Source organism: Nomascus leucogenys, chromosome 16 (assembly GCF_006542625.1).
Source record: "Nomascus leucogenys isolate Asia chromosome 16, Asia_NLE_v1, whole genome shotgun sequence".
In the NCBI taxonomy this organism is placed as follows: Eukaryota; Metazoa; Chordata; class Mammalia; order Primates; family Hylobatidae; genus Nomascus; species Nomascus leucogenys.
Genome location: NC_044396.1, coordinates 67,489,126 through 67,507,618, shown reverse-complemented (window position 1 = coordinate 67,507,618; position 18,493 = coordinate 67,489,126). Strand labels below are relative to the sequence as shown.

Sequence of the window (18,493 nt, the reverse complement as noted above, 5' to 3'; positions counted from 1 at the left end):
GGTGTTTTGATACTGTGAAAGTATGGGTTGCTAATCCTGTAACATACTGTACATTTACTATACTGTCAATAATATATGTAACTACTACGGAGTATTGACTACTTTAAGAAGTTAAGGTCTCTCAGTTTGTCACAAGAGACATTAGTCTTATATCAAGTGTTTACCTCATGAAGTGACATAGGCAGGTGACCGACATTCCACTACCAGTATTTGACTTTTTATTTATTTATTTATTTTTGAGATGGGGTCTCACTCTGTTGCCCAAGCTGGAGTGCAGTGGCACGATATCAGCTGCCTGCAACCTCTGCCTCCCAAGCTCAAGCAATCCTCCTGCCTCAGCCTCTGGAGTACCTGGAACTACAGGCATGTGCTACCACCCCTGGCTAATTTCCTTTTTGTAGAGATTAGGTTTCACCATGTCACCCAGGCTGGTTTCCAACTCCTGGACTCAAGTGGTCCACCGACTTGGCCTTCCAAAGTGCTGGGATTACAGGCGTGAACCACCACACCCGGCCATTATTTGATTTATACTGTATTTTTAGTGTACAAGCTGTTTAAGAGAAACATTGATCTTAAAGCATAGGAGTCAATGATTTTGAAAAGTGAAAACAAGGGAAATCTGGTCAATTTGCTTTTATCCTTCCATACAAAATTGTTTGGCTGCCTGCATTTTGTAATTCATATAATGATTGACTGTTGGACATTGTGGCTTACGCCTGTAATCCCAGCACTCTGGAAGGCCAAGGTGGCAAGATGGCTTGAGCCTAGGAGCTCGAGACCAGCCTATGCAACACAGGGAGACCTCATCTCTACAAAAATATATAAAATTCAATGAACCCAGAATGGTAGTACATGCCTGTCATCCCAGATACTTGGGAGGCTGAAGCAGGAGAATTGCTTGAGTCTGGAAGGTCAAGGCTGCAATGAGCCATGGTCATGCCACTGCACTCTAGCTGGGACAACAGAGCAAGACCCTGTTTCAGAAATAAATAAATAAAATCATATAGTGATTGAATTTATCTGTGCAGAAAGTATCTCTTTCTCCCGATGGATGCTGGCATCTTCATTCACTATATATATAGAGTGGCCACTTTGTGTGCTACCTGTTAGCAGTTTATAGTCTAATGGGGGAAGGATAGGAGGAATACAAGAAATTATAGCACATTGCATTTACAATCTATTTCAGTATACATTATCTTATTCATTTAATTTGTACTCTCTTTTCTGTTTATTCCCTTAAAAACAACTTTGTAAAATAGGCCAGTTAAATATATTATATATTGGGGGAATTAAGAAAGTAAAGGTGTGAGTAAGCTCAAAGAAGAGGGTAAAAACCCGGCCAAAACCACTATTGGTTTTGGTTAATGTGCTTGCATAATCCTTTGAATCTGTGTCTTTCCTGAGTGTATGTGTAAAACTGTGTGTGTAAGTGTGTGTATTTATGTCTGTATCCTGTCCAGCTTTGGCAAAGGGGTAGTTTGCCTGGATTTGCTTTTGGAGCTACAAGGAGATCTCTGCCCACAGCTTTTTTGTGAGGTCTGTTTCCTCACACTTGAGAACAATGTCAATTTTGGGGGCCTTAAAGGCAGTGTTGGCTTGTGCCTAAAAGTACTTTCATGACCTTAACACAAATTCACAAATCAACCTATTTTATTCATTGCACTCATGTCTTTGGGCTCTCCACTGTAGAGTCTTAAAGGAGTTTTGGAATGGACACAAAGATTACTAACCTCTGTCGAAAAGTACCCTGACTTTACAGCGTTTCTACTTCAAAAACAAACTCCGTCTGGATGGCGAGTCATTGGGAGACTTGAGTGATTACCGGGGAGTTTTGGTGTAAAATGGAATTTTAGATTAACCTTTAGCACCTAAATCTGAGGTCTGTCAAGTCTCCGTTTTTATAGAACTGACTTGAAATAAAGAGGTGTGTTGCGTTGAAGCCTTCCTGGCCCTTATTTTAACTACTGATTTACATGGATGTACTAGTGGGGATCATCATTGAGTTTTGACCAAGTTCTGGGAAAGCTCCCAGTGGGACTGGGAAAATCTGGCTCATTGTGGAAACCCTAAATTTATGTTTTTAAATAATTTGGAAAACCTGATAAAATGCTACAGGTATAAGAACTTAAGAATTATAATGGATCAGGATAAACAGGGCTAGAATAAAACACTAAGTACAGTCAGGCAGTCAATGGAAACAAACAGATGGGTGTCAAGAGCTAAGTTAGTGAGTTGATCAGCTCTATTTTTGTCTTTTCAATAAGTTTCATGAAGCTTGTTCAGTAAACATGAATAACTTCAGTAAGTTCATGCAGCAAATATTTATTAAGCAGCACCTACTCATTTATGGGATACTGTACTAAGGTGTGATCATATCAATATGAATGACAACAAAAGAACATTGTCCAGGCAAGAATACAAACAATGTAACAGATAAATAAAATATTGATAGTCATAACTCCAATATAGCTATATAAAGATGATCATAGCACATAAATTCTGGAAAAATCCAGTATCATTGATGTCTCCATTAATGTATACCAGTCACCCCATCTTTTTATCTGAACCTGTGCGATATTTCTGAGGTTTTAAAAATTCCACTTCCTTTTATGATCAGCGTTGAAGACTTGTTTTGAAACCTATCACTTTTCTTCATTTTCTACCTTTCCCTTCTTCAGTCTACACGTCACACCACATCTAGTTTAGTTTTCCTAATCTCTTCTTTTTAGAAACTTCAAGTGGCTTCCTGCTTTCTCCAAGTGGTCCAGCCTCATCAACTGGGATTCAAGATTCTGTCTTATTAACCTTGGCAACCACGTCTTCCATGTGAGCCATTTGTTTTAAACCTAGATTCTTCTCTGTTTCTTGACATATATTAATATTGTTAGCAACCGTTTGTTTCTCTTACTCCTGTTTGCTGGAATCCCCTTTTCTGTCCCCTGTAGCTGTGCAATTCTTATTTCTCTCTCAGGATAATCTTCACTCTCATCTCTCTTAACTGTTTCCTCTGCCATTGACCACATTGGTTATTTTATTATGAATGAAAGAAATAATAGAAATATTAATAAAAGATAGCAAACATTTAGTACTTACTGATTACTTTTTTTTTTTTTTTTTTTTTTTTTTTTTTTTTTTTTGACAGAGTCTCATTCTGTTGCCCAGGCTGGAGTGTGGTGGTGCAGTCTCGGCTCACTGCAACCCCCACCTCCCAGGTTCAAGCGATTCTCCTGCCTCAGGCTCCCAAGTAGCTGAGATTACAGGCACCTGCCACCACACCCAGCTAATTTTTGTATTTTTAGTAGAGACAGGGTTTCACCATGTTGGCTAGGCTGGTCTTGAACTCCTGGCCTCAAGCTATCCTCCTGCCTTGGGCTCCCAAAGTGTTGGGGTTACAGGCGTGAGTCACCACGCCCAGCCTAGTACTTAACTGATTACTTTCCAGGGAATTTACCGTTTACACTGCTCATTTTGGTGCAAAATCATGCCTCATCCTGTATTATTACTGAAATGTTTAATGTGAGCCTTGTTTCTTTAACAAAGGTAGATTATTGCTTCTTAGAGAGCAATAATTTTCTCTTCAAATTTAAACATATTATATGCCCAATAAATACATAATATATGAATAAATTAATTGATTGGAAATTTTAGAAGTCTGAAATGCCCTTGCCCATAAGAAGAATGTATATATGACATTTGGTATTGCATTGATACTTTATTTTCCAGCCTGATGGACAAGAGTGATTTTAAAACCATCAATGCCTCTGCATCTGTGGCACAGTAAACGGGAAACCTATTGGAAATTAAATGTGTCATCTTGTGCTTCATAGCCAGACTATTAAGCTTTTAGGAAGAGATCAATTTAAAATAAATTATATGTATATACATATACATTAATATGTAATATATAGAATATAATGATTATATTTACAGGGTTATATTTAATTCCTGATGATAAAAAAAACAGGACGGTTGGCATTATCTTATCAGAAAATGAAAAAATGCATCAAAATCAGACAATATTTTAAATAAAAAATTTATGTCGTTTCAGTAATGCTTTTTTACTTGACATAATTATGTAGGAAAACTATACATAATCCAGTAGTAAACATTATGTATGAAAACTTGATGTAAACTTTTGTCAATACATATGATATATTATTATCTAATATTTTCAGGAAAACAAATTTTCTACAATATTTATGTATTAATCTTTTATTTCCTGGAATTGAAAAATTTAACCAAGCACCACAGAAATTGCTAATACCACTGAACTTGTCTCAGTTCCCTTAAGAAGCCACATTCTCTCTTCATCCGGGCCTTTCCCAGGTCTTCTGCCATTTCTTCTGTTGGAATCACTCAATCCTCTTTTCACCTGGCCAGTTTTTGCTATCCTTGTTTGTGTTCTTCCTTTTTACCCCCAGAACCCCTTGTTGTTATAGCAAACTGGGATCAGTCACTGCTCTTCCTTGTGTATTTATTTCTTTTCTCAAGGTAGACTATTAGCTCACTCAGGGTAAGCTTCTTCTCTGCCTTGTTCACGGTTGTATCCTCAGCACCTTACTCAACACTTTACTCAATGCCTGACAGGTAGTTGGCCCTCAAAAACTATGTTGAATGAATAAATGTTATGTGAGTTTTGACTTAGGAGCATCAGTTATCATATCACTTGGTCAGTTTGTAATATTTGCCCAAAAATAGGATTTAGTGCAAAATGAGTGCTGATGCCAGCAGATATCTTTGACCTTGGTTTCTGGGGAAGAAAAAATTCCCATATCAGCTTGTTTGGATAATTACTTGCAGAGTTTTCATGAAAGGGAAGTGGTAGATGCACAAATGGATAAAGTATAGGACTTTTTGACAGGACTAACTGCATTCTAACTTATTGCATCAAAGACTATAGCAGTCATCTCTCAAGCAGTATTCTGGTCATCAGAAAATATTCTTGAACAGTGCTGTCTTTTAACTGGTTAACACTCTCCAAAGTATTTCATGTGGTTTTTTCACTGTTCATACCCTGGACTACACGCATTACCTGCCAGGGTTCATCTATTATTTTAGCTCATCTGGACTACATTGGTGAGACTTCATGAAGGAGAATTCCACTTTTATTTCAGTAAACCAGGGCAGGATATTTTGGGACCTACAACAACCTGTCTTTCTTCTTTTTATCTTTTTTTTTTTTTTTAAAACCTAGGAAGATGGTAAACACTTAGTAGGCTGCAATTTTCTTTCTTAATGACTGCCATAATGTCTCACATTTAATATAACTTGTTCTATTTTGATATTAAAACAAGGCATTCTTAATGTTACAACAGGATTAAAAGTACTGTTTGGTACTCTTCATGATGTGTTAACTCTTTTACGAAGTCATTTAAATAACAGTATTGTATTTTCTGAATAGCACCCTGGTTTGCAGGCTCAATAAACAAGGTATCATTAGCAGGTATGAAGATGGTGGTAATACCACCAGATACCAGTACTGTTTAGGTGAAATCTGTAGTAATTTGCTTTTGAAATAATCAGGTAAAACTGTTACTATGAAATGCTGTTTTGCAAAAAGTTCAAAAAACGAATGGATGTGATTAACTTTAAGTAATCCTATGGAGTGCTACTTTTTCCTGGGTATTATGTTGCTTCTTTAACAAACATCCTTTTCTTTCCATGTGTAGGCTTATTTCCTGTAGAGCGCAGTAAAACATGTAAAGCATTATTTATGCTTTGACTTCTAGAACATGTAAAGCATTCGTAGATTGGGGATCAGTCAACTAATTCTTACTTTGCTTAAACCCAAAGTTCTCAAGCTTGTTAAGGTGACTGTAGTCTTGGACTTTGTGATTCTGTCTGAGAAACTCCATGGAATAGTGTTAAATTATCATATCATACAAAGATGGGGCAAATTATGTGCAATAAAATGTGATTGTATTATGTCTGTGTGTACCTACAAAACAAAGACTAAATGCCACATGAAATTGTTTTAAGGAATAAGATTTTCAAGTTTTCTTGTTAACACATTTGTGTGCTGCCTTTTTTTTTTTTTGTTAGTTACTAGTACACATTAGAAGCCATTTGATACTAGAAGCCAAAATCTTAAGAAAATATTAACCAGGTATAAAGTTGAAAACTGATGGCATTTTACCTATTAACTTATCTTTTTTATGCAAAATAAGAAACCACTCGTTATTCTGTTTGTGAGATGGGATACCTCGGTCTACTGGTATTACATAGATTTACAGCAACCACCTTAGATGAAGGTAGAATCTAGCACACACTTCATGTAAACACAGCATTTATTCAGCCTTATAAAAATATTCAGAATATTAGATACATGAATCCTCTGAAAAAACCACAGTATTTTTTTATTTGCTTATCTGTTCCCTACAGTCTTCTTGGGTAAGCAGGTTACCTTAACCCCCTTTCAGTTCCAGTTTCCTCATTTGTAAAATAGGACTACTAAATAACTATCAGGCTTTTGGTGAAAACCAACTCGGGAAATTACGTGAGCCAGTAAGCAAATGGCTGGTCATAATAAGTACTCAAGAAATATTAGTTCTCTTCCACCTTTACATAGCTTGTCTTTGTCATATAATCAAGGTAATGCATCCTCATGGAACATTTAATATCTACAGATGTGTGTCTGTGCTTGTCCTTCCACCACCACCACCAGCAACAGAATCACATACAGAGTTCTTATTCTCTCTTCGGTTTGCCTGTCTCTGATTATCTTCACCCCTGTTAGGGTGTCTGTTGCTTTCTGCTCTTGTTTTTGCCCTTCATCTCTCTTTTCAAACCCCTCACCCTTCGAAATCCCTTTTGTTCAGAACGCTTTCTTTTCAATTTCTCTTCTCTTCCTTCTTTTACCACCTGTTTGCCTGCTGGGGCACATCCTGGCCCTTTCTCCTGTACAATTCAGCCTGAGGTGTCAATGACCCATTCCACTCTATTGGACTGCTTGATTTGCTCATCAAAATATCGCAGCTCAAAGGTTTCTCCTCAATGTATTACTCCATGCTCTCTGCAGAGCAACTGCTATTTCACTGAAAAAGTCGCACATACACTCTTAAACTTTAGCTGAAAAGTGCACAGATCTTAAGTCTGTAGCTCAATGAATTATTAACAAAACAAATACACCTGTGTAACTATCACTCATGTCAAGAAATACAGTATTGCCAGTACTCTAGAATTCCTTTGTGCTCCTCCTGGTCTCTTTCTTCCTCCTCCAGGAATCAGTCACTCTCCTGACTGCTAAACACTTTACATCTACTTGTTTTTGAACTTTCCACGTGTTCATATACATTGAAAGCATGCATTCGTTTGTGTCTGTCATGTCAAACTCAGCATCATGTTTGTAAAATTCATTCATGTTGTATGTAGTTTGTTCATTTGTATTGTACCATAATATTCTGTTGTATGAACAGGTATTGTATTTTATAATCATGTATCACAACTTTAAAAAATCTATTCTACTGGTGATACAGATTTGGCTTGTTTCCAGTTTGAGAAATTCAGGAAGTAATACTGTGAGAATTGGTGTGTGTGTGTGTGTGTGTGTGTGTTTGTGTGTGTACGCGCATTTTAAAATTAAACTTCTGGTTTTGTGTCCTTCTGAATGTTTTAAGTTTCTTGGAGTCTAATCCAGATGTTTGAGGCTTTTCTGTATTCTTTTTATGTTCCAGGCTATTCTCTTAAAAGATAAACTATTTTTTATGTATTATGCTACTTGTACAGTATATTTTGAATTTTGGAATGTTGGAGAATACAGAAAGAAAAATTTGTAAATAAAACATATGTATATATAAATGCATATATTTATAGTAAACATTATATATTTAATAAACCTATTACATACCATATGATGTTCATGTATAAAACATACATAATCATCCAAATATACAAACATACAAATTCATTTTACTGATTATGGTACTCTTATTATAGAATTATAACTATATAAAGAGTGTGCCAATTTTTAATGAACTTTCCTCTGTGTAATCAGTCTACAGATATTTTTGATGTGTAAAGTTATACAGACGTTTATGGAATCTGAATCAAACCAACATGGTTGTGATTTACCATTTTAAAAAATAAATTCAATAGTTCTTATTTCTCACGACTTGTACATTTCTTGATCTGTGCTCATGGATCTAGAGCTATGATATTTGATTCTTTTTTCAGCCGAAATGAGAAAATTTTTAATGCCTTGATTCCTTGGATGTCTCGATTTGGTTTGTTATTATGTTGTTGAGACAACTTTAGCATTTTTCTAGCTGTTAGTTTCCTGAACCTATTTAATATCAAGAGATTCAGACTTTCTTTGAAGACAAAAGCAATATATAGAAATTTCTAAGTGTGTCAACATCCATCCATCCATCCATCCATCCATCCATCCATCCATCCAATAAGAGCGAGTGCCTGCTGTGTCATAGGCTGTCACTGTGAGGAAGGGCATATTAGTATCACTTGGCTTTTTAAAAACTTGCATGTCCCTTGTGCCAATATGCTATTATACTTTATTCCTCTGCAATAGTCACCCCATCATAGTCTGCCAGTGCTAATGATGGAAATGAGCCTCAGATGTGTTACACCTGGAAAAAGCTTGAGATCACTGATGAGATGTAGCTATTTATATATATTGAATCATTTTATATCAATATTTTGATTAGTATCATATATGAATGGATAGCTATTAATATTTTGAATTAACAACAATGATAATATAAATCATAATATATTTTCTGGTTTGAAGAGTTTCACAGTCTAGAGGGGTAGCCTAAAACATAAACACATAATTCCGTGTGAAGTGGCAGGTACCTCGAGAGAAGATATGCAGAAGGTGCCACATGACATTGGAGAAGACTAAGTTTTGCTTGTGAAAATTGTAGAGGGCTTTGTAGAAGTGAATCCATTTTAGAGACATGTAGTTTGCTAATGTTGGTGATGTGTTAGGCATTATGAGGCAGATTCAAAAGTTAGGATAATCTGGTAGTCTGTGAGAATATTGGGAAGATTGTATATTCATTCACTTGACATAACTATAGAGGCAGACAAATATGTTTGATAGCAGCCTTTGTAACATGGCGTCTTGTAGATTGTGTTCTCTTGTAAGTTTCTTAAAATGTTATCACCTTTTGCATTGGTTAACTGTTGTTAAAGTGTTTATGAGAAATGCATTGGTAAACCAAGTGGTCTTTAGATTCCTTCAGACCCAACTTGTTCATATGCTAGGTCTGCGCCTAGACAAGCGATTTAACTTCTCCTTGTCTTAGCTGCATTATCTGTAAACTGTGAATGATAATAGTACTTAAAGTATTGTTCATCCAAATTAAAATCAAATGAGATAATGCACTCTTGGCACAGTTCCTGGCTCATATAATAAGAACATGAAATTTTTTTTTTTATTAGCAAAAAATCAGGTCAGAATATGTATCAACATTGAAGATCATAGGCCTTAAAAAAATCTACCTCTGACTTTTGGTTTCTTTCAACATTCAATTAAATTCTGAAAGAACTATTTGTAAAACACCTGAATCTGGAATTATATTTGTGTGTTTCCCTTACTCTGTTATGATAGGTGTCCACAACAAGATTGATGGAGAAACTGATAATTGGGGTGCAGATGGTGAAAATATTTTCTAAAGGTGTGTGTGTGTGTGTATGGCTCTGTGTATGTTTAGATAGATTCTTAAGTTTATACTGAATTTGAAAGTGAAGATTGATGAGATTGCCTATACAAAATACTTAACAAGTGAGCTAATTTCTGCCGAATTCTGTAGTCTTACTCATGTATATCACATCACTATTCTTCCTCTCCTATGTGAATGTGTAAAATCGAGGCTGTATGGGATGGGTCCAGAAGGAACTCGTGGTCATCCTCTCAGGCTTGAATCTCACCACTCTGTCTGGCTGTGTGTTTACAATTAATTTAAGATTAATTACCTGTTTCAGTTTTACTTTGACATCTACCTAATCTAGTTTTTATTTTCTTTCTTTCTTTCTGATCTTTTGTTTTAATCTTTGGGGGGTAAAATAATGCAATAATGATAAAACAAAATTCAAAAGCCCATAAAGCTATGGGATCTGCTTGGGATTTTCAAGGGTGAGATAGGGTCTGTAATAAATATGTGTTTACTGATTGTGACCCCAGGCATTGGTTTTCTATCCTTCATTGTTAGGACAGCTGGATCTGGGGACACAGACTGAGTGGAGAAGAAAGGATTTATTAATAATCAGGGAGGAGCATGTGGGATAGATCTGAGGTACCTGCAAGCATTTGAGAACTACCGATTGTAACTATATGAACTGAAGATGCCTCAGTGCAATCCTGGGTCTTTCCACATTCCATATTTAATTAAAAGCCTTTGCCATATCTTGGTTCCTGGCTCAATTTTAATCAGATAAAATTTAAGTTATTATAAAATAATGACAAATTTAGCGTATAAGGTTTTAAACTGATCACAGTAGCTGGACAGCATTAGCAACAATAGTTGAAAAAATAGAGCTTCTTTATGCAGTGATATCTGTATAATCTATTTAGCTCAAAGATAACATTGAGTTTATATCCACATATGTTTATGAATGTATAATTTGGACACGTGGGATTTTATTGTACATAGGTGTTTTATCCGTTCCCTTTTTAAAATCCAATGTTCTATCTGTAATGCTCTGCCACTACACATTCTTTCAAAAAAATTCGGATTGTAAATCTTCAATGATGATACGCCTCAATCTCCTTTTAACATAGATAGCTCTTCTGGAAAAAAAAAACCAAAAAACAAAAACAAAAACAAATCCTTCAAAACAGCCCACTTCATAACAAAACATCTTAGTCTTTTTTTGCCAAGTTAATGAAGGAATACTGTTTTTTTTTTCCTTAACTACGCATGCTTTAAAATCTTGGTTAAATTTCTTCGTTGAACATTACTTTCTTTTTTTAAAAATTTTATTATTATTATTTTACTTTTAAGTTTTAGGGTACATGTGCACAATGTGCAGGTTTGTTACATATGTATACATGTGCCATGTTGGTGTGCTGCACCCATTAACTCGTCATTTAGCATTAGGTATATTTCCTAATGCTATCCCGTACTTTCTTAGAGTGGCCTTTCCCACTAATGTTCAGCAGAACATTAGTTTTGTTGGCTAAATGGCACTATGTGACATAAAGCCAAATGAGATTGGGAAATTTCAGTCCAAGTTGAACACACGTCACCCTCTCCAATCCCTAGGACTTCTTAGATCTGTAAACGCTAATGTACATTGTGGATCTCTGGGAGGGATATATATTATACAGTTTCCATTAAACTTAATTTGACCAAGGAATCTCCTTTCATTTCTTTTTTTGAAGCTAATATTATGGGACGAGTGTAGAGACAAGTCTTGGGTTTCTTGTCATCTATGCTTAAACAGTTACCATATTAAAATCCCAGGCAGAGCTTAGCTAAACTTGTGGTGAGCATGGCAGAATGTTCTGAAATACCATAATATTTTTTCAAAAAAGATTCTTATAGTTGAAGCTTTCGCAGCCTGTTACTTATCCAACTTCAAATTATGAATGGATTATATGTTTACTTTTTTCGCCCATATATAAAGCTTTTCATATCCTAGAAGTCAGGAAAAAGTGATTTAATCTTATTATGAGAAGTTGCTTTCAAGTATATATATATTTTAAGATCAGTTTTCTTTGGAATATTTCTCCATACTTAACAAAAGAGAGAAAATGACTCCTGTGTGTGTGTGTGTAATTTGTTTTTGTCAGAGGGAAAAATGACGCTAATTAGGTTAAAATAAGTAGTTGGCACTAAATAGGGTGGTAGCTAAACCAAATTTTGTATTTTGTACCAAATTTCTAAATCCCTTTTGTTTTGTGAATGGATTAGCTGGTTCATTGTAATGTTTGTGTTATCTGTTGGATATGTCTACGGTTGTCCTTAGTCCATTGGCTCTCAGATGGGTGCAGGCCATTTAAACTGCTCCCTGTGGTAGAGTAGGGGTGAGCCTAGTGCTTTGTGAGTTATTTCCTAGTTTCATGAGGAAGAACTATTGCATATGAAGGCACAAACTTACTTCCCTTCATTTTAGAGATACACACACATGCACATGAACATGTACAGAGTACATTACAGGTATAAGTTCTCGGTATGTCTTCACAACATCTGTTTTAATCTTATATTAAATTTGGCACTTTTAATACTACTAATAGTAATAAAAGTTACTGAATATGCTTGGCTTACTGGTGCTGTGAAGACAGCGAGCATTCTAATTGCACTATGTTATCTTTATGGTAAGCATCTATTAGATTCACTATACTGTATATGTGTGTCAGTTTACCAAATGGATTTGCTGTGATTGGCACAGACTTATTAAGGGAGAACAAAGAAAGCTGTTAGTTATATTGGTGGATTGAGTTAATAATTGAGATTTTCTTTTCTATTGATTAACAGGTAGGAAAACAGAAAAAATCAACATTAATACATAAAAATATTAAACTACCTTTACTATTCAATGATAGTTTTCACCAAATGCTGGGAACATAGTCAAAGGCATTCCTACAAAGCACAGCACTCGTTATTTTTGTTATGAGTGAAAATCTAATTTACGTACAATAAAATGTCAATTCATATCATAACCATCAAGATAAATAGAAACATTTATACTCTTCGATGAGCTACTCTTTTTGAATTTAAGTGCTGTGCTTGGCTCTTTGCCCAGAGACCAGTTGAAATAGTCTAAGTTTAACAGAGAAGTAGGGATGAAGTTGAAACTGACTCGTCTGCAAATGTAAAGTCAGATTGGCCTATGTGAATCAACAGTTGTCATTGCAGATATTTTAATTGTGTGTGTGTGTGTGTGTGTGTGTGTGTGTGTTTTGAGAGGAAAACAAAAGGAAAAACTACTTTTCTGCAGGGAAACAAATGGTAACATTTCTTAATTTGCACAGTGAAATTGTGATCTTATTCAAATCAAGGATTTTAATAGATTTGCCTCTCACCGGTTATGAAAGGAAAAATAATCAATTCCCCTTGCCTTTTGAGGCTCCATGATGTATTCTTGCTCTGTTTTAGTTTCCCTAGTTAGTGAAATAGGTGCATTCTTTTTTTATATATATATGTGTCCTACAGTGTCATTATGACTATAGCCTAAAGTCTTTGAAAAAAAAAAGTTTTGTAATTTTCTTATAAAAGTACAATGGTTAATGAACTTTTTTCTTTAACAGGTATTTGGATATATGAAGATTCACTTAGGCAAATAGGACATTATTACTTACTTACCATACTGTCTCCTTTTACCTAGACAAGTGCATTTGAAATGAGATATTTAAAATCTAGAGAACATAGCAAGATGAAATAAAAGCCTAATAAAATGTGTTTGGGCTAGCATCAAAACCTTTGAAATAGGATATCTAAATAATGTGCATTTTATCTCAGAGGGCTTTCGGTTAGTTCTAGTGTCCAGATGACTATTAATGGGCTTTTGTGCTCTGAAGCATATGTTAATAGAAATGATCATTTTGGATTAGTTTGATGTGAATTAATAAGAGATTTATTTGGTGGAAGTTGTTTGAAGGTGATGACATTTAAAACTCAACAAGATTTAAGATGTTCAAAAATACCTTTAAAAAATTTGGGAACAGTCAATTCAGAGAAAGCAAATTAAATAGAAATGGATAGGAAAGAACAGGATCTGACATTGAGTTTACGAAGTTTGAAGCAGTTTATAAAAAAAGCGATCTACCATTGAAGTATTGCCCTGGAATCTGAAGAAATAGAAAACATCTAAACTCCCTCAGTGATTCTTGAGTTTGTGAATTGGATAAACAATGTTCTCTTGCATTTTATAGTTCACTTAAGCAATCTGATTTTGATCTGTATATATGGCGTAGACAGGATTCAAGTGTTTTTTTTTTTTCCCTAAACCAATGAGCAAACACATATGTTCTTTCAAAACTGAACTGTATACATTGTTCATATGGAAGCTATCTAGTTTGCTCTAGGCCCAAGATTTGACCTTCCTTTTATTTTGCTATCACTTGCTTAATTCTTTAAATTCTTTGTGGGGACTTTTGATCAAAAGAAACCTTTTTTCTCTCTTTTAAAAGTTTTTTTAAAAATAAAAGCTACATGAAATGTGTAATTAATAACTCAGTACTGTTATGCTGATGATACAAGCAAGCATGGAAGAAAACATATTTTTTAAGGCGAAGACCATGATGACTTTTCTTTTTGTGTTAAGCTTTGATTTCAGTTTAACAGTTTTATAAGCTGGAAAAACAAAAAGAAAATGTCATCTGGCATTATATATTATGAAAATAAGAACTGTTACTTATAATTAAATATTATACGCAACAAGATTTGAAACTGAGGTCCAATTACAGGATCTTGCCCTCCTGATTTTTTTAGAGTCTTGTTCAGAATGTAATGTTTGTGTGTCTGTACATATATATGCACACACATATATGTATATGAAATTATATTTGGAAAGATACTCAGAAGTGTCAATTTTCCTTGAGAAGAGGAGTTCCTTATAGTCATTTTCTTTGCTTTTTAAATGTATCTTTCTTTCTTAAATTAATGACAAATAATAAAATTAAAGTCATCTTGCTTAGTGTGTTTGGCACATAACTGAGGTTGGATATATTTACTGAATGAATGAATATTGGGGGAAGTGAGAAATTGAGGCAAAGATAGGCTTCAGTGGTATTTAGACCACCCTTAGTAGGTGGTGGTTTACTGTTCTATAGTCTTTCAGTGCAACTGGGCAAACTTTTTAAAGGTAAAACTGAAGTGCCATTAACTGGAACCATAGTAGAGTCACAGAGGTGGGGGAATTTTAGAAATAATTTATTCAAATTCCCTTATTGTACAGGTAAAGATGGAGGCTCAGAGAAGCAAAAGGACTTGCCCTTGATCACACGAGCAGGTGATTTAAATCAGGTGTAGAAACTGGATATGCAATTTCCATACCATTTTTACTCAGGTTTGGATTCTTTACTTTGCTTAGGGTCAAGATACTATAAAGAATATAGAATTTATAGAATTTACACCTCTTACCTTCAAAGAGTTTCTCATCTAATGGAAATAAATTTTAGTTCACCTGTGTTGAGCTGATGTGTGACCTAAGCTCTGTTTTTAAATTACTGTGATAGTTGATTTCTTTAGTTGAATAATTTATTTGATTATCTATTGCAAGGTTAATTGGAGTAAGAATATGTCATTAAATGTACACATGTATATATTTATATATAATATATGAAATATAAAACACTAGTGGTTAATTTACAGTATCTAGGTAATGATAGAAAACTCAAATCCCATTTGCTGTGAAGGTGCCCTCTTGAGAATATCAATCAGTCTTCTACAGAAGATTTTTTTTCTTATGTATTTAAGCACTTTAAATAGTGAGATAAAATAGTTAGAATTATTTTTAAGCTCTAATGCTGATTATTTCTACTGCATAAATCTGTCTAAATTATACGGTAACAGAAATAGTGCACTCCTATTTTTATAAAAGTAAACACATTTTCTAAGAAAGCAAAGCATTTAGATTTGTTTTATTTAGAAGGAAATATGGTTAACAGTAGAAATTTATGATTTTTACAGATGGAATGTCTTATATCTCAGCAATGAAAATTAATACAAATAGAGTATTTTGGGAAAGCTACATATATTTTTAACCTGCCTAAATATCTTGGCATATAATACGCATTCTCATTATATGGGCTGTTCAGGTGGAGAATAATGTAAATGTAGGCCTGCTCACTATTACATAGCCCCGCTCACTATTACATAGCCCCAGAGGTCAGTTTTTAATCTCACAATTAAATAGAGGACTTAAAATAGCAATTTTGAGCTTTGCTGTTCTCCTTTAAATTTTTTACCTCCTCTTTCTCAACTTCACTTTTAGCCCATTATCTAAAATGGCAATTGATAGTGGACTTACTCTAACGGGCATTTTGAACTTTTCCGGGGGTAAGGTAGTCTGCATGAAGGATATTGCTATGTAGTAGGGTGATAAAGTTTAAAATAGAGTTGCCAAAACTAATGACTATATTCATTGTTGTGATTACATATTTTAATTGCTTTAAGATTTTCCCTATAAAAGCATTTGCTGGTATTTACAAATTAAGATCTTTTACCCCCACCCCAATGTAGGTAAGTATTATGGTCATTAGGGTTGAAGGGGTTTTAGAGGTTAAATAATTTCACCAACATCACAGTCTGTTGTTGTGTCCGGAATTGGTGGGTTCTTGGTCTCACTGACTTCAAGAATGAAGCCGTGGACCCTTGCGGTGAGTGTTACAGTTCTAAAGGCGGCGTGTCTGGAGTTTGTTCCTTCTGATGTTCGGATGTGTTCAGAGTTTCTTCCTTCTGGTGGGTTCGTGGTCTCGCTGGCTCGGGAGTGAAGCTGCAGACCTTCGCAGTGAGTGTTACAGCTCTTAAGGCGTCGTGTCTGGAGTTGCTCGTTCCTCCCGGTGGGCTCGTGGTCTCGCTGGCTTCAGGAGTGAAGCTGCAGACCTTCGCGGTGAGTGTTACAGCTCATAAAAGCAGTGTGGACCCGAAGAGTGAGCAGTAGCAAGATTTATTGCAAAGAGCGAAGGAACAAAGCTTCCATAGTGTGGAAGGGGACCCCAGCGGGTTGCCACTGCTGGCTGGGGCAGCCTGCTTTTATTCTCTTATCTGGCCCCACCCACGTCCTGCTGATTGGTAGAGCCGAGTGGTCTGTTCTGACAGGGCGCTGAATGGTGTGTTTACCATCCCTGAGCTAGACATAAAAGTTCTCCACGTCCCCATCAGATCAGTTAGATACAGAGTATGGACACAAAGGTTCTCCAAGGCCCCACCAGAGCAACCAGACACAGAGTGTTGATTGGTGCATCCACAAACCTTGAGCTAGACACAGGGTGCTGATTGGTGTGTTTACAATCCCTGAGCTAGACATAAAGGTTCTCCACATGTCCACCAGACTCAGGAGCCCAGCCGGCTTCACCCAGTGGATCCTGCACTGGAGCTGCAGGTGGAGCTGCCTGCCAGTCCTGCGCCGTGAGCTCACACTCCTCAGCCCTTGGGTGGTTGATGGGACTGGGTGCTGTGGAGCAGGGGGTGGTGTTCGTCTGGGAGGCTCCGGCAGCACCGGAGCCCATGGAGGGGGTGGGAGGCTCAGGCATGGCAGGCTGCAGGTCCGAGCCCTGCTCCGCGGGAAGGCAGCTAAGATCCAGTGAGAAATCGAGCGCAGTGCCGGTGGGTCGGCACTGCTGGGGGACCCAGTACACCCTCCGCAACCGCTGGCCTGGGTGCTAAGCCCCTCATTGCCCAGGCCAGCAGGGCCGGCCGGCTGCTCTGAGTTGGAGGGGGGCCGCCAAGCCCACGCCCACCCGGAACTCCAGCTGGCCGGCAAGCGCCTTGAGCAGCCCCGGTTCCCGCTGGCGCCTCTCCCTCCACACCTCCCTGCAAGCTGAGGGAGCTGGCTCCTGCCTTGGCCAGCCCAGAAAGGGGCTCCCACAGTGCAGCAGTGGGCTGAAGGGCTCCTTAAGTGCCACCAAAGTGGGAGCCCAGGCAGAGGAGGCGCCGAGAGCGAGCGAGGGCTGTGAGGACTGCCAGCATGCTGTCACCTCTCATTATGAAAATGACTTATGTCCTGTAACCTTTTATATCATGTTCCTCCTTCTCTTGTTGCTTTATTAAAACCCAGGGGAGGGAGAGGATCTTGCTCAAGATCTGCTCATGCTTTTATATCTTTCAGGCAACTTATGATGCCGGCATATTAATATATTTTAGGTGTGATACATGAAAATATGTTTACATCATTTAGGAAGGAAAATTTCTTTTTTGCTTTGTTTTGCAGATGTACAGATCAGCTCTCAAAATGTCTTCTGTGTCTTCCGAGCGTCTTCTAAGACAATTGCATTAGCCTCCTGCTAGTTGACTAATAGAATTAATAATTGTAAAAAGCACTCTAAAGCCACATGCCTTATGAAGTCAATGCTGGGTATGATTTTACAAGTATGTGATCTATTTTTTCAAGTGAAAATGTTAACTGGAAAAGTTCTTGGCACACAGTAAAACATCGTGCAATCTGTTATTTGTCTTAGAGATAATAACTTGAGGGTGGCTATAGTCTTATGGTATCTAACTTACGACTTGCTAGGGGAGTTTCTTCCACTTAGAAGTATGACAAATGTGCTTATATTTACATAATCTGTCACTCTGAAAAATTATGATGATATAATTCCAGTAAAATTATTTTTTCTATAGCTACTTCAAAGTATAGTCAACTAAATTAAGCACATTTTTTTTTTTAAAAACAGCAACTAAAGAACATGCCCCTGCCCCCACAACACAAAATAAAATCCAAATGACCTTTCAGATATTTCTTTGAAGTTTTAGCAGTTTAACAGTCTTTGCAATGTATATTATTAAGGGCTCTATTCAGCATAAGCAGTCATGAGTCATAAGTGTTCTAAGTATCTGTTCTTGGGTAGAAGAAGGAACTGAAATTTTAG

At 36.4% G+C, this 18,493-nt stretch overlaps 1 protein-coding gene across 3 annotated transcripts in view; it reads left to right on the top strand.

Annotated features, from left to right (window-relative positions):
- TRPS1 (transcriptional repressor GATA binding 1) overlaps nt 1-18,493 on the top strand; it is a 260,490-nt gene that overhangs the window by 29,172 nt on the left and 212,825 nt on the right. The window contains exon 2 of one of the 3 annotated variants that reach the window (XM_003256138.3): nt 17,836-17,993. The exons of 1 other annotated variant lie outside the window; for it this stretch is intronic. In XM_003256138.3, the coding sequence (XP_003256186.1) occupies nt 17,957-17,993 (37 nt within the window). In that variant the 5' untranslated portion in view covers nt 17,836-17,956. The remainder of the gene's footprint in view (nt 1-17,835; nt 17,994-18,493) is intronic. One more of the 3 variants, XM_012508614.2, reaches the window with a different exon arrangement.